This window comes from Dreissena polymorpha, chromosome 15 (genome assembly GCF_020536995.1).
Source record: "Dreissena polymorpha isolate Duluth1 chromosome 15, UMN_Dpol_1.0, whole genome shotgun sequence".
Taxonomy (NCBI): Eukaryota; Metazoa; Mollusca; class Bivalvia; order Myida; family Dreissenidae; genus Dreissena; species Dreissena polymorpha.
The window spans coordinates 26,055,190-26,070,091 of NC_068369.1; the positions used below are offsets into that span (position 1 = coordinate 26,055,190).

Genomic DNA, 14,902 nt, shown 5'->3' on the forward strand with positions numbered 1-14,902 from the left:
CGATTTTATTTTAATATTTTTTCATGTTTCATCAACATCATCATCATCATCATCATCATCATCATCATCATCATCATCATCATCAATCATCATCATCATCATCATCATCATCATCATCATCATCATCATCATCATCATCATCATCATCATCATCATCATCATCATCATCATCATTATCATCATCGTCATCATCATCATCATCATCATCATCATCATCATTGATTCAGGAAGCCTCGTTCTGTGAAAACTAGGTTTAATGCATGTGTGTTAATTGTCATCCCCGATAAGCCTGTGTATTCCGCACAGGCTGATCAGGAACGACACTTTCCGCCTAAACTGGAGATTCTTTCCAGGCAGATAACAAACAAAACAAGAGAGCCTGAAAGGCCAAAAGTCGCTCACCTGTTCAGTTATATAGAGAATACTAGGTCGGTGCCGAATAAAGCAAAGTTTATTTTGCGAGGCTTAGAAAATCTGAACCACGAGCCTTGGCGAGTGGTTCAGATTTTCGTGCCGAGCAAGATAAACTTTGCTTTATTCGGCACCGACCTAGTATTCGATTTATCCCATCAATTTTCTTAGTCGTAAATTATTTCTTTAAACATAGAATAGGAAAATCGAACTAGACGGAAAATCCCAAAGATATTTTAAGCAAACATTGTTTCATTATTTTAATCGTGTCGAGCCTAATACATTACAAAAAGATCAGTAACCAACCTGTTTTTCGTTTATCATACCTCTACGTCCCCGATTTTTAAGAAATAATGAAAAAAAGACACTAAACAACTGCATCTTTAGCGTGAAACAACATGCATTGTGTCGTATGACGTATTAATGATGACGTCACGAGTACGCGCACTTAATATTTGTAAATAATGTTTATTTGCTTTTTGAGTTGCAGTATGTGTAAAAACTATATTACATCTTGGTATCAAATTGTTTGTTTTGTTAAATCTGATTCGATTTTACTAAAAATGATTACTTTATAGTTAATTCCGAGTAATATGAACATTCTTCGCCGCGCCTGACAGCTATATTTCAGCACTGCTGAAATAAAGGTAAATTTATTCCAACGTGGTTTATTTCGACAATGCACGTCTGATGATGGGATAAAAGATTGCTTCTTACAATCATCAAACCAGAAAATGTCCTAACAGTGATCTAAACATTCGTTACAAAACAACGTCGACTTGGACTACATTAGTGTTGTTTTTAATTCCAAAGAATTGCCATCTTTCTTTCTTTTGTTATTGTGCAAGGCTTTTCCGTTGCGACCTTAATATTTCATATGCATTTTATAACGTTTGCACTGCCAATTATAGCTTCCTTAAAGTGAAAAGCATGGTCGGACTAACGACGGGCGAGGAACGCGGTGAGAACTTTAAAAGCAATATATAATTCAAGGAACACCGAAGAAACTCAATGAAAGTTTCTCAGATAACCTTATCTTCATCGTTAGGTCGGACAAAGTGAGACTAAGACTTACAATAACGTACGCACTGAAAGCTAGTAACAAATGCACAGACGTGATAGTTTGTTACAGGATATCATAGATGTTCAAGAATGCAGTATGTGCGCCGTATCGTATCTCCATGACGACTTCAATCGACTTCAAATACTTAAGTGTTTACTTCAAAATGCTTCATACTTTAACCAAAAACAAATGCAATAGGACCACATTCAAGGGTTTATATCATCATCATCATCATCATCATCATCATCATCATCATCAACATCATCAACATCATCATCATCATCATCATCATCATCATCATCATCATAATCATCATCATCATCATCATCATCATCATCATCATCATCATCATCATCATCATCATCATCATCATCATCATTATCATCATCATCATCGTCATATCATCATCATAATCATCATCATCATCATCATCATCATCATCATCATCATCATCATCATCATCATCATCATCATCATCATCATCATCATCATCATCATCATCATCATCATCAATATCATTATCATCATCATCATCATCATCATCATCATCATCATCATCATCATCATCATCATCATCATCATCATCATCATCACCACCATCATCATCATCATCATCATCATCATCATCACCACCACCACCATAGTCATCATCATCATCAAGAACAACAACAACATAATCAAATCAAATTGATCAATTACCTAAGTATCTGATGTGGGGAGTAATAGTTGACACCGACTATTAAATTCGAGAGTCTAAAACAAAATGGCGTCCTCCATCAAAATGTCCGAAACAAACCCCGAAACAAATCAAGTAGTTAATTATTTACAGCAAATGTTTTCGAGTTTATCCGATAATATTTCAGAAAGAGATACAGATAAAATGAAAATACATTTCACTCTCTCACGACATTTTACTTTGTCAAATTTGTGTAAACTTAATAACCAATTTCCAACCGTTCCACGGAAACTGCTCAACTGCGATGCCTACACATTTTTTAAGTTTCTTGAAAATAAAGGATTTGTAGACGACACGAACATTGATGCTTTGAAAAGAACGATGAGAATGGGAAACCCAGAATTACTACACATTACAACTCTTGGAGCAAAAAGAAAAGGTAAAAAATGCATGAACATTGACAGTACATATCCCAGTGTGACCCAAGTTCGACGATGTAACGGTTACATGAAGCAATATTTAGCAAATAACGAAAGAAATAATGAAATGTTTAATGGCACAAAATAATAATTTTAAACTCGGCTGTATTACTTTGAAATGATTCCAAGACAATAATCATCCATTTAATCAATACAAATAGAACATCGTCGAATTTAGGTGTCGTCGAATTCGGGTTACGGTAGGATACCAGTATTTAAACGCTCCGTCTAAAATCATGCGTATATGACTCATATCCGCGGATATGAACGAAAAGTGCAAATATGAATGAATATAGGCAATATTTATGGTTTTTTTTGCATCTTTATTTATACAGATCACTGTTGAATGAAAAAATTAACAATATGTAATAAATCTGTTAACATTGCCTCAAAATGTAGAGCATGTGCTCCGACTGCTTGTTCATATTCGCAGATATGAATTTGGAGTTACTAAAATTAAAATGCCAATGAAAAACACACTAAAATTCATTTGATCGTAACATTTCACATGAAGTGAGTGTATTTTTGTTAATAAAACGATTTTCATATAAAAATAAAGGAAAATAATACATTTAAAGTCGTTATATGTTCATATCCGCAAGTTTCAGTCATATCAGCCGATATGAGCCATATAACAGAGCTCCAGATAAGGGTCGTATTTTCGTAATTACGAATTATTTTCAAGTCCGTTACGTATTTATTTTAAAATCTTGTCGTACCATTAAGAATTAAAAAATCAAGTTACGAATATAGAGAATAATAGGTTAGTGTTGATTATAGATCAGGTTTATCATGCGAGGCTTAGAAAACAAAAAGCACGAGCCTTGGCGAGTGCTTTTTCGTTTTCGTGCTGAGCATGATAAACCTGATCTATAATCAACACTAACCTATTATTCTATTTATCCCACTTTTTATTCAGTAAACTTTTTTTATTTAAACAAAATAAGTTTTCATGAGTGTTTGTCGTACTTTGATAATGACTGTAGTGTAACCAAGGTCAGTGTATTACTCCGCGTTCCAAAAATAACCGCTGATCAAATAATCATTTTTTTAAATCAGAATATCGTTCTGTAACAAAGTGTCGAGCGTTATTAATTACAATTTTAATCATATTGAATTGCAAATCTTTAAGTTTTATGATATCAATATGACATTAAGTTGTTATTTACAAGGAACTACATTTGTTTACAACGTAGCCTAACACCACACACAATTCACTTTCGATATCAAACTATCGAGTCGATCACGAGGTGCACAATATTTGCTTCTTTGTTATAATATGTGGTTATTTCGTGACGAAATAACAAAGATTACTTGGATTTAAGCTAATTATATACATTAACATTTTGAATGTTGAAAGTGGCACCAAAGAATTGTGAGGCAAAGTTGTTCGAACTAGAGAAAGACATTTGCTGGTGAAGTGACTGGGTGGGGCGAACATCAAGATCAACTTGTTCGACGGTAGACAGTGGTTGTCTAGGCTGCATTTCAGCCATAGTTTCGGTGCATGAAGGTGAACAAGAGGAATCTGTTGGATTGTAACATTTACTGGACTGAGCAAGAATGATCACTTTTGCTGCTGTTCAACAGATATGTTGGAATAATTGGTTATGGACTGGACATTTTTGTGCCCTGTTATGGCCATGGTTTCAGTGGGTGGAATGTTTGAATTTCGAAGTTTTTGGACCAGTAATTTGCGAACTGAGTGGTTCGTTATTCTCTTGTGCTTGAGAAAGCCGGCGTCTTTTGCCATGGCCTTCAGCATCTGACCTAACTTGTTGACACCCAATTGTTGACGCAAGAATCACCGGGATGCAGTGTCATTTGTGCGTATTGCCAGGTAGAAAAGATGCTTTGAAGAAAAATCAGATGGACGCATATCCGAGTACAGCTTGTAAATGAACACAGGATTTCTTGGTCCAGACGATTGTTTTCTACGGTCAAAGGGGAGCAACTCGAACTGACTTCTTCAAAGGGGAGCAACAACAACAGAACCTTTTTGCATAGTGTTAAATTTACCTAATACTAGGTTTTAATGACAATAAATGACAAAAAACTCGTTTTTGCTACTTTCCTTTGTTTAAAGGTCATTAAGATTGACAAACATTTGAGATTGTTTTTATTATTGATGCACTTGGCAAATACAGGTGACGAGGTGCGTGGGAAAAAGTAGTCCCGGTTCGGCAGTTGATGACGTCATTTCGTGCCATTGATTATAGCCTTGCCGTTGATTATAGATGAAATTTAATCAACGAGGCTTTAATCAACCGATTTTGCTGTAAAAGTGGGATAAATTATTTTTACATCGGTTCGTATAGATGTTTTTGAGAGAATTTCGCGTATTAAATATCTTTTCAGTGCTTATATAGAATGGTTATCGGGTTTGTTTAACAAAGCGCATTTTTTCCAATAAAAGTGGCGTGTGCAGTCTCTCTGTCAAAACATTGAACGATTGAAAGGGACAATTCCCGTGGCTTATCGTTGAAAAGATTGATAGGGGGGACCCGTTGTAATTGTTAAATATGTAAAAATTCATTGAAGGCATGCAATCTAAGCACAGTTTGGGCATATGAAGGTATTTGAAAAATAAAATTGTATAATACTGACTAGACACTGTTAAACTCGTATAAATAAAGTTGCTAGTATGTTTATTTTGATTTTTTGCATGAAAATAACCATAATTATTTATTTTTAGGTCATTAAGAAAAGTTAAGAATTATTTTCCAAAACTCAGTAGCAACGTTAAGAATAAAATTTCAGAGTTAAGAATTATTTTTGAAGATCTGGTAGTAACGTTAAGAATTTCACAAAACCTTATCTGGAGCTCTGATATAAGCAATTTAGACGTACCCGTATTTAAATCCCCCAGCGAAGATTTGAAAAGACCAGGATGCTCTTATCTAAGACGGCACAGTCATCATAGGATGAACATTATTTTCAAACACTCGTCCAATGATGTTCCACCTCTGCCATTGTAATTTGTTCTCGCCCACAATAATGCCATTTTGGTTTTCAAAACACATTTAAACACATTTAAACTTTTCCCAAATATTTTCTAACCTGCAACTTGAAATTTATTGTCTTTGCTTTTTATTTGTCTGAAAATATTTTTATGTGCCCAACAATTGACTGTTAATATGTTTTGCTGTTTCATGCAAACACAGCATTATCATCTAAATAAAAATGAAAGGGGGTCCCCCTGCCATTTTTACTGCTTAGTTAGCTTAATTCCAACAACTTGAACAAGGTTTTTGTTCTTGTTGTAGGTGTCAGCTTATTCTCGAAGTAAGCCTGTATTGTGTATTTGTTACTCATACCAATATCCATGAATTGTTCTTTGAAAACTGTGCATAATGAATGTGCCTCATGTGTCCTTCCAGATTTTTGTTTAGAAGAGACTTTACACCAAGATTTCATACAAGCAGAAAGTGTTGTCCCTGATTATCCTTTGTGAACTGCACAGGCTAATCTGGGATGACACTAAGCAAAAGCATTAACACCAGTTTTCCTTGAACAAGATAACATTAATAAAGCAGCATCTATAGGGGGGTAATGGTCAGCTCAAGACGCAATTTATTCTTGTGTATTGCAGCCGTAGTGGACCCAGTAGTAGAGTACCTGGAGAAGACTGGCCCAACCCAAGTGGATGACTTCCTACCGCCCTGGCTCTACCCCACCAGGAAGAGTGAACGTATAAGGGTATGACTATGACAGCGATATGAATTGCTTTCTGCGAAAACTGGGCTTAATGCATGGTTGTAAAGTATCGCCCCAGATAAGCCTGTGCAGTCTGCACAGGCTAATCAGGGACAACACTTTCCGCCTTCACCTTATTTTGTTGATAAAAGTCAACTTTGAATGCAAAATCCCATCAAAGCATCAAGTGTATCCCTGACTAGCCTGTGCCAACTGCATAGGCTATTCAGTATAATGCTACCCACAAGAACAAACCACATTTTTTCCAGAATAAGGCTCAATATAGAAATTTTGCTGAGCACTATGCCATTTTGGTGTTTGAAAGCACAATTAAACGTTTTCCAAATATTTTTTAACATGCAACTTCATCTGAATTTTTTTTACATTTTCTATAGTTGACTATTTATATGTTTCGCTGTTTCATCCTCACACAACTTGATCTGAATTCTTTAAACTTGCATATATGGCTTAATTGAAACAAGTTTGACTTTAAGCCACATAAAAACTGAAAATCAACGAAAATATTTAGTAAAATAAAGTTAGCTCATACAAAATCAGTGTCCCTTATAGCAAAAGCAAATATTTGGACACTAAGTATGGTATGGAAATATAGATTTAGAGAGATATAAAATGCTTGTTTTCATTTCTTGTGTCACAATATATTCCATGTAAATTTCCCGCGGCGCTATCCAAACTAGAAGCAAACACATGATTTGGAAGCATGACGTTGATCTCATGAGCTGCCTGAAGCCAATCTTGCATTTGCTTGTAAATGTTAGGATATCATTAAGAGAAATTCACATGGAATATTGATTTTAATGATGATTTTGTCTTTTAAATTGCATAGGCTTTTCCATTGCTAGCTAGAGTCCTGCAGTGGTTAGGCCACTACCTAATGCAATTGTATTAAGCCCAGTACAATGCTAATATGTTTGAAGTTGTCACCAAATTGATGAAAATATGTCTATTTTGTGACCATTATTCTTTCTGTGTTTAATTAGGAATTGACTCAGGTTATCAACATATCAGTGGTGAGTGCTCTAAACAACACTAAAAATGATCATTTGTTTTCCAACTTAGAGTGCTGTGATAGAACTCTAACCATGTTTTCTCATTTTACAGAAAAAGAAATGTGCTTCCAGTGATAATCAAACCAAAAAGCAGAAGACTGAAGCTGTGAGTTTTTCATGTAATACCAGCAACTCCCCACCGGACATTGATGTCAGTCCACCATCTACCTCACACGATGTATCAGCAGATGTTTATAACTGTAATCACCCAGTCAGGTTTTCATGTGGTATGTATAAGTGCGCTTAGTTTTATTTAAGTCTTGCACAGGCTAACCAGGGACTTCTGCCTTTCCGCCTAAACTGAATTTTAGCTAAGAGGATACTTTTTTGATCGAAAATTACAATATAAGCGTGGAGAGTCATCCAACTGCGCAGGCTGATATGGGACTACATTTTATTAACATGCATTAGTCCCCATTGTCTCAGAGCGCGGCTCATTTTTATGGTTACATCTTTGTTGTTACAATTTTTGCATTTCCTCTGACATGGGTTTTGTTCTTTAATAGCTTAATAGCACTTGTAGGAATTGCTTTAAAAAACATGGAAGCCACTTGTGTGTCAATATTAATTTAAATATTGGGTACTGAAAGTCATTAATAAGAAACACTCGTAGTTTGTCACTCTAAAATTTATCCTGTGTTTTTTTCTACAATTTCGGGAATGGGGTCAGGTCCCTTTTGATTTGGGAAAAAATACGTTCTTTTGACTTAATTTGGAAATAAGTGTTGTTGTTTTTATGCTCCCGGTAGGTTGGCATATAGGAGTTGAACTGTCCGTCAGTTCGTCTGTCAGTCTGTGCGTCCGTCCGAAAACTTTAACATTGGCCATAACTTTTGCAATATTGAAGATAGCAACATGATATTTGGCATGCATGTGTATCTCATGAAGCTGCACATTTTGAGTGGTGAAAAGTCAAGGTCAAGGTCATCCTTCAAGTTCAAAAGTAAAAACATACAATCCAAGGGAAGTAATAAGCTTTAAAAGGGAGAAAATTTCTAAACCTGCCAAATGATATATTGAAATTTTATTATAAGTGACGCAATAGGGGGCATTGTGTTTGTGACAAACACATCTCTTGTTTGCAAACAAATGCATTAAAACTGAGAATAATTGAAAGAACTGATTTTGACATAAAATTTACTACGGTTTATCTTATAGAGCATGATGGGCTATGAACCAAATGTTGAGACTTTTAGTCTTATTTAAATTGTTTGTTTTTTTTAAACCTTTAATTAGGAATATTTAGGTCCCACTTGGGAAACATATGTCTTTTTTCTTAAGGAATGGGTCCTTCTACAGGCCCCAAATTTGAATGAAAATACAACACTGTTTTCAGTTGAATTTTGCATACCATTTTGGATAGACATCACAGTTCATCACACTTAAACTCTTTTATCGGCTGATTCCTATATGGCAAATATTCAAAATGGAATCCATAAGTGAGGATCAAACGTGGTTGCTAGGTGAAATCTACATCCACTATATTGACACAACCTTTTTCGAGGCCAATGAATGTTCAAGCCATTTGTAACATTGTAACACATGTACTTGTAGCAACTAAGCACTCTCTGTTACAGATGTGAAACTGCGAGTCAAGTACGAGTATGAGAGTCACCAGGACATCTTGGAGGCTAGTGTCCATAGTAACAAACCCCAGGAAATTGCCAGAAAACTAGACCGATTTAATCAGGTAACATAGGTCACACTCGGAAATCTGACCGATTCGGGTAATGTTAGTTATGTCCAGAAATTTCAGGCATTGAATCTGGAAACAATTTCTTATGCATATAAATAACACCAATTTCTTTTTGGGTATATTTTGTCAAAACTAAAAGAAAAAAACAGTATCAATTTTATATCTGAATTCAAAGTTCCAATTTTCAGATCAGATCTACATTTTGAATGCCTAATGGTATGTGCATTAATAGTTTACTGAGACTGAATTGGTTGGAAATGAGGCTAAGCTTTCTAATGCCCTTCTAGTTAGTCGTCTGTTTATATTTTCAAGGCTAAGCTTTCTAATGCCCTTCTAGTCAGTCGTCTGTTTATATTTTCAAGGCTAAGCTTTCTAATGCCCTTCTAGTCAGTCGTCTGTTTATATTTTCAAGGCTAAGCTTTCTAATGCCCTTCTAGTTAGTTGTTTGTTTATATTTTCAAGGCTAAGCTTTCTAATGCCCTTCTAGTCAGTCGTCTGTTTATTTTTTTAAGGCTAAGCTTTCTAATGCCCTTCTAGTTAGTTGTCTGTTTATATTTTAAAGGCTAAGCTTTCTAATGCCCTTCTAGTTAGTTGTCTGTTTATATGTTCAAGGCTTAGCTTTCTAATGCCCTTCTAGTTAGTTGTCTGTTTATATTTTCAAGGCTAAGCTTTCTAATGCCCTTCTAGTTAGTTGTCTGTTTATATTTTCAAGGCTAAGCTTTCTAATGCCCTTCTAGTTAGTTGTCTGTTTATATTTTCGTGGCTTAGCTTTCTAATGCCCTTCTAGTTAGTTGTCTGTTTATATTTTCAAGGCTAAGCTTTCTAATGCCCTTCTAGTTAGTTGTCTCTTTATATTTTCAAGGCTAAGCTTTCTAATGCCCTTCTAGTTAGTTGTCTGTTTATATTATCAAGGCTAAGCTTTCTAATGCCCTTCTAGTTAGTTGTCTGTTTTATATTTTCAAGGCTAAGCTTTCTAATGCCCTTCTAGTTAGTTGTCTGTTTATATTATCAAGGCTGAGCTTTCTAATGCCCTTCTAGTTAGTTGTCTGTTTTATATTTTCAAGGCTAAGCTTTCTAATGCCCTTCTAGTTAGTTGTCTGTTTATATTATCAAGGCTAAGCTTTCTAATGCCCTTCTTGTTAGTTGTCTGTTTATATTTTCAAGGCTAAGCTTTCTAATGCCCTTCTTGTTAGTTGTCTGTTTATATTTTCAAGGCTAAGCTTTCTAATGCCCTTTTAGTTAGTTGTCTGTTTATATTTTCAAGGCTAAGCTTTCTAATGCCCTTTTAGTTAGTTGTCTGTTTATATTTTCAAGGCTAAGCTTTCTAATGCCCTTTTAGTTAGTTGTCTGTTTATATTTTCAAGGCTAAGCTTTCTAATGCCCTTCTTGTTAGTTGTCTGTTTATATTTTCAAGGCTAAGCTTTCTAATGCCCTTCTTGTTAGTTGTCTGTTTATATTTTCAGGCTAGTCTTATTCTCAAGGCTCGGGATCTAGGAGCTGTTGTTTGCGAGATCAAATTTTCCGAAATCACCAGTTTGGATGCCTTCTGGAGAGATTATATAAATGGCTCTTTACTTCAAGCATTGAAAGGGGTCTTTATAACAGGTTGGTTTGAGAGCAGTTTCTATTTGCCCAGCATCTACTTATGCACTAGTTATAAAGCAATTGGTCTTTCCATTTGACACGTAACTTCTATCATTTCAACAAATCCAAAAGCTTTATAATGTTATTGAACACTATCTGTATATCCACATCACTTAAATCATTTTACATTGACTTTGACTTACATTTTCATTGAAACTCATTCAGTAGGTCGTAATTAGGTTATTTTAAAAAAGGAATCTTTCCATCAAACATTATTACTGCTTGAGACAAAGCTTTGATACTTGCATGGATGATATCTATGAAAACTCTCACCCACCTCACCTCATTTTGACCATGGCATTGACCAACTTGTGGGTTACTTTAGGTCACATTCTTAGTTAACCCAATTGACAGTTTGTGTAGGACGAATACTGCTTTCTGAAAACCAGTGCTCAAGGTAGGCCTAAATTGAAGGGCGCCCCACCCTGCCCTCCCGAACGTCCGCCCTGCCCCTCCTAGGGCCCGCCCTGCCCTAAAAAAAACAAAAAAAATTTATTTATTTTTTTACATATGATGAATAATAAAATTCTTATCCCAATACATTGTCATTAATTTATTCCTCCTTTTAGACATTATATTTGAATTGTTTAATAATAATGGGAATAATATATTCTAACGATTATTAATAACATATAAATTAGCATGCAAGACTAGAGGAAGCATTCCAGAAACGCCCGCGTGTTAGAAAGTGCCCTTTTGACAAAATACTGCACGTCCAAAGTGCCCTTTTGACAAAAAAGCCGCCCCCCCCACCTGCCCTTTTCAAATCCTAGCTGGAGCACTGTGAAAACCATTGACACTTTCATTCAAGACCCGCCACTCTCACATCACCTGACAACATTTTGACGTTGACATTCATTTAATGGGGACTAAGACTCATTCAGAAAGTGACGATGATCCATTTTTTACAAAGCTTCCACCTGGAGCCTCAGCCTGTATTGAATAAAGCATCTTGTTTAGTTCTGTGAATTAAGTAATTGAGTACTAAAAGTGTCATAAACATGGTAGTCTTGCAGCCTGGCAGTGGGATAACAGGGTTAGAAGCATGTGTGTTAAAGTTGTTGTCCCAAATTTACCTGTGCAATACACTTTCCTCTGAGACTGGATTTTTGTAAAGAAGAGACTTCCTTTAAACAAAATATTCCTTAAAAGGTGGAATTGTTGTCCCTGATAAGCCTATGAGTATTGCACAGGTTAATCTAGGTTCATGTACCCTACTTTGCACACAAGGATTAAGCCCAATTTTCCCAGTCTAGGTACATGTACCCTTCTTTGCACTTACGGATTAAGCCCAATTTTCCCAGTCTAGGTACATGTACCCTTCTTTGCACTTACGGATTAAGCCCAATTTTCCCAGTCTAGGTTCATGTACCCTACTTTGCCCAATTTTCCCAGTCTAGGTTCATGTACCCTACTTTGCCCAATTTTCCCAATCTAGGTACATGTACCCTACTTTCCCCAATTTTCCCAGTCTAGGTACATGTACCCTACTTTGCCCAACTTTCCCAGTCTAGGTACATGTACCCTACTTTGCCCAACTTTCCCAGTCTAGGTACATGTACCCTACTTTGCCCAATTTTCCCAGTCTAGGTACATGTACCCTACTTTGCCCAATTTTCCCAGTCTAGGTTCATGTACCCTACTTTGCCCAATTTTCCCAGTCTAGGTTCATGTACCCTACTTTGCCCAATTTTTCCAGTCTATGTTCATGTACCCTACTTTGCCCAATTTTCCCAGTCTAGGTACATGTACCCTACTTTGCCCAATTTTCCCAGTCTAGGTTCATGTACCCTACTTTGCCCAATTTTCCCAGTCTAGGTTCATGTACCCTACTTTGCCCAATTTTCCCAGTCTAGGTTCATGTACCCTACTTTGCCCAATTTTCCCAGTCTAGGTTCATGTACCCTACTTTGCCCAATTTTCCCAGTCTAGGTTCATGTACCCTACTTTGCCCAATTTTCCCAGTCTAGGTTCATGTACCCTACTTTGCCCAATTTTCCCAGTCTAGGTTCATGTACCCTACTTTGCCCAATTTTCCCAGTCTAGGTTCATGTACCCTACTTTTCCCAATTTTCCCAGTCTAGGTACATGTACCCTACTTTGCCCAATTTTCCCAGTCTAGGTTCATGTACCCTACTTTGCCCAATTTTCCCAGTCTAGGTTCATGTACCCTACTTTGCCCAATTTTCCCAGTCTATGTTCATGTACCCTTCTTTGCCCAATTTTCCCAGTCTAGGTTCATGTACCCTACTTTGCCCAATTTTCCCAGTCTAGGTTCATGTACCCTACTTTGCCCAATTTTCCCAGTCTAGGTTCATGTACCCTACTTTTCCCAATTTTCCCAGTCTAGGTACATGTACCCTACTTTGCCCAATTTTCCCAGTCTAGGTTCATGTACCCTACTTTGCCCAATTTTCCCAGTCTAGGTTCATGTACCCTACTTTGCCCAATTTTCCCAGTCTATGTTCATGTACCCTTCTTCGCCCAATTTTCCCAGTCTAGGTTCATGTACCCTACTTTGCTTAATTTTCCCAGTCTAGGTTCATGTACCCTACTTTGCCCAATTTTCCCAGTCTAGGTACATGTACCCTACTTTGCCGAATTTTCCCAGTCTAGGTACATGTACCCTACTTTGCCCAATTTTCCCAGTCAAGGTTCATGTACCCTACTTTGCTTAATTTTCCCAGTCTATGTTCATGTTCCCTACTTTGCCCAATTTTCCCAGTCTATGTTCATGTTCCCTACTTTGCCCAATTTTCCCAGTCTAGGTTCATGTACCCTACTTTGCCGAATTTTCCCAGTCTAGGTTCATGTACCCTACTTTTCCCAATTTTCCCAGTCTAGGTACATGTACCCTACTTTGCCCAATTTTCCCAGTCTAGTTTTATGTACCCTACTTTGCCCAATTTTCCCAGTCTAGGTTCATGTACTCTACTTTGCCCAATTTTCCCAGTCTAGGATCATGTACCCTACTTTGCCCAATTTTCCCAGTCTAGGTTCATGTACCCTACTTTGCCCAATTTTTCCAGTCTAGGTTCATGTACCCTACTTTGCCCAATTTTCCCAGTCTAGGTTCATGTACCCTACTTTGCCCAATTTTCCCAGTCTAGGTTCATGTACCCTACTTTGCCCAATTTTCCCAGTCTAGGTTCATGTACCCTACTTTGCCCAATTTTCCCAGTCTAGGTTCATGTACCCTACTTTGCCCAATTTTCCCAGTCTAGGTTCATGTACCCTACTTTGCCCAATTTTCCCAGTCTAGGTTCATGTTCCCTACTTTGCCCAATTTTCCCAGTCTAGGTTCATGTACCCTACTTTTCCCAATTTTCCCAGTCTAGGTACATGTACCCTACTTTGCCCAATTTTCACAGTCTAGGTTCATGTACCCTACTTTGCCCAATTTTCCCAGTCTAGGTTCATGTACCCTACTTTGCCCAATTTTCCCAGTCTAGGTTCATGTACCCTACTTTGCCCAATTTTCCCAGTCTAGGTACATGTACCCTACTTTCCCCAATTTTCCCAGTCTAGGTTCATGTACCCTACTTTGACCAATTTTCCCAGTCTCGGTTCATGTACCCTACTTTGCCTAATTTTCCCAGTCTAGGTTCATGTACCCTACTTTCCCCAATTTTCCTAGTCTAGGTTCATGTACCCTACTTTGCCCAATTTTCCCAGAGCGTGGCTTATATTTACCTCAAGAGTCTTGCCATTTTATATTCATTATATTATGTACTTCAACGGTATAATAACAATTTGGTCAGTACATTTTTAAAATTTGAATAAGGTCTAATAAATGGTTGGTCAGTACATGTATAACATTTTCAAGGGATCATAGAAAATTAATTAAAAAAATAAAGAATGAATAAAGCTACACACACTACAAAAACACGTCAATCATTTCCCAAACTAAGTTTTTTAATATTACAATATCTCATTCAAAAATATGCAAGAAGGGTAACTGATGTGTTGACTAAATTGCAAGTAACCATTGGTTCTTTCCCTTAGACTAATAGTCTCGATTTGAATTTCTTAATAAGACTGGGATACTAAGCTGGTGAGTTATATTATCTTAGTATATTTTAACAATCAATTAAATGGCATCAGGAAATGGCTTACTATAACTTCTGTAATCAGACACTTGCCTTTTTTCCTGACCCTTTTATCACG

General features: G+C 36.6%; 1 protein-coding gene across 7 annotated transcripts in view; it reads left to right on the forward strand.

The window, feature by feature from the left end:
* The first annotated feature begins 2,226 nt into the window (after positions 1 to 2,226).
* LOC127861125 (death effector domain-containing protein-like) overlaps positions 2,227 to 14,902 on the forward strand; it is a 90,685-nt gene continuing 78,009 nt past the window's right edge. For all 7 annotated transcript variants that reach the window (XR_008040079.1, XR_008040078.1, XR_008040080.1 and 4 more), the window contains exons 1-5: positions 2,227 to 2,589; positions 6,222 to 6,328; positions 7,448 to 7,622; positions 8,973 to 9,085; positions 10,555 to 10,696. Coding sequence is in view for 1 of the 7 variants with exons in the window: in XM_052399501.1 (XP_052255461.1) it covers positions 2,238 to 2,589; positions 6,222 to 6,328; positions 7,448 to 7,622; positions 8,973 to 9,085; positions 10,555 to 10,696 (889 nt within the window). In the remaining 6 variants the exon portion in view is untranslated. The remainder of the gene's footprint in view (positions 2,590 to 6,221; positions 6,329 to 7,447; positions 7,623 to 8,972; positions 9,086 to 10,554; positions 10,697 to 14,902) is intronic.